Raw genomic sequence first — 1,110 nt, forward strand, 5'->3', positions numbered from 1 at the left:
GGGTAATGGAGGGACTATGGGGGGATTTGGAGGGCTTCATGGGGTGGTGCGGGCGTTAATGGTGGCTCGGTCTGTAGGTGTGGGGGGGGCTAAGGGGGTGAATGCGGGGGCTATGGGGTAACTTGGTGGGGGGGGCTATAGGCGGTTAATAATGGGGGGGCGTGGGGGGCTATGGGGTGAATGGCGTGGGGGGCTCAATGGGCGGTAATGGAGGGGCTATCGGGGCTAACCGTGGGGGGGCTATGGGAGACGTAACTCGGTGGGGGAAGGGCTATGGGGGCTAATATGCGGGGTGGGGGGGGCCTATAGGGTAATATGGGGGTCAATGGGGGGGGCTATGTCTGGGGGTAACTCGGTCGGGGGGGGCCTATAGCGGGTAATATGGGGCGGCGGTGGGGGGCTATAGGGGGGGCTATGGGCGTGAAATGGGGTGGTGGGGGACATGGGGGCGTTACTGGGGTGACTGGGGGTTTGGGGTGTGATTGTGGGGGCAATTGTGTGATCTGTGGGGCGGTGAAGGGATCTATGGGGTAACAAAGGGATCTATGGGGCAGCTGTGGGTCCCACCCCATAGATTCCCCCCATATTTCTCCCCTATAGGGGTCTTCATCTGTCGGGGGAAAGAAGATGCGCTTGTTACCCGTAACATGGTGCCGGGGGAGTCGGTGTATGGGGAGAAAAGGATCGCAGTGGAGGTGGGGCAATATATGGGGTATATATGGGGTGGGGGGTATATATGGGGTATATATGGGGTGGGGGGTATGTAAGGAGTAATATATGGGGTATATATGGGGTAGGAGGGTATTTATGGGGTAATATATGGGGTATATATAGGGTGGGGTGTATTTATGGGGTAATATAGGGGGTATATATGGGGTGGGGGGTATATATGGGGTAATATATGGGGTATAGACGGGATGCGGGGTATATATGGGGTAATTTATGGGGTATAGACGGGATGTGGGGTATATATGGGGTAATATATGGGGTGGGGGGTACATATGAGGTAATATATGGGGTATAGACGGGATGCAGGGTATATATGGGGTAATTTATGGGGTATAGACGGGATGTGGGGTATATATGGGGTAATATATGGGGTGGGGGGTA

At 55.3% G+C, this 1,110-nt stretch overlaps 1 protein-coding gene across 1 annotated transcript in view; it reads left to right on the top strand.

Moving 5' to 3' along the window:
- Window positions 1-530: 530 nt before the first annotated feature.
- The window catches only part of FBL (fibrillarin), a 10,607-nt gene continuing 10,027 nt past the window's right edge, over window positions 531-1,110 (top strand). The window contains exon 1 of the mRNA XM_015851243.2: window positions 531-695. Within this exon, the coding sequence (XP_015706729.1) occupies window positions 546-695 (150 nt within the window). The 5' untranslated portion in view covers window positions 531-545. The remainder of the gene's footprint in view (window positions 696-1,110) is intronic.

Source organism: Coturnix japonica, unplaced genomic scaffold (assembly GCF_001577835.2).
Source record: "Coturnix japonica isolate 7356 unplaced genomic scaffold, Coturnix japonica 2.1 chrUnrandom826, whole genome shotgun sequence".
Taxonomy (NCBI): Eukaryota; Metazoa; Chordata; class Aves; order Galliformes; family Phasianidae; genus Coturnix; species Coturnix japonica.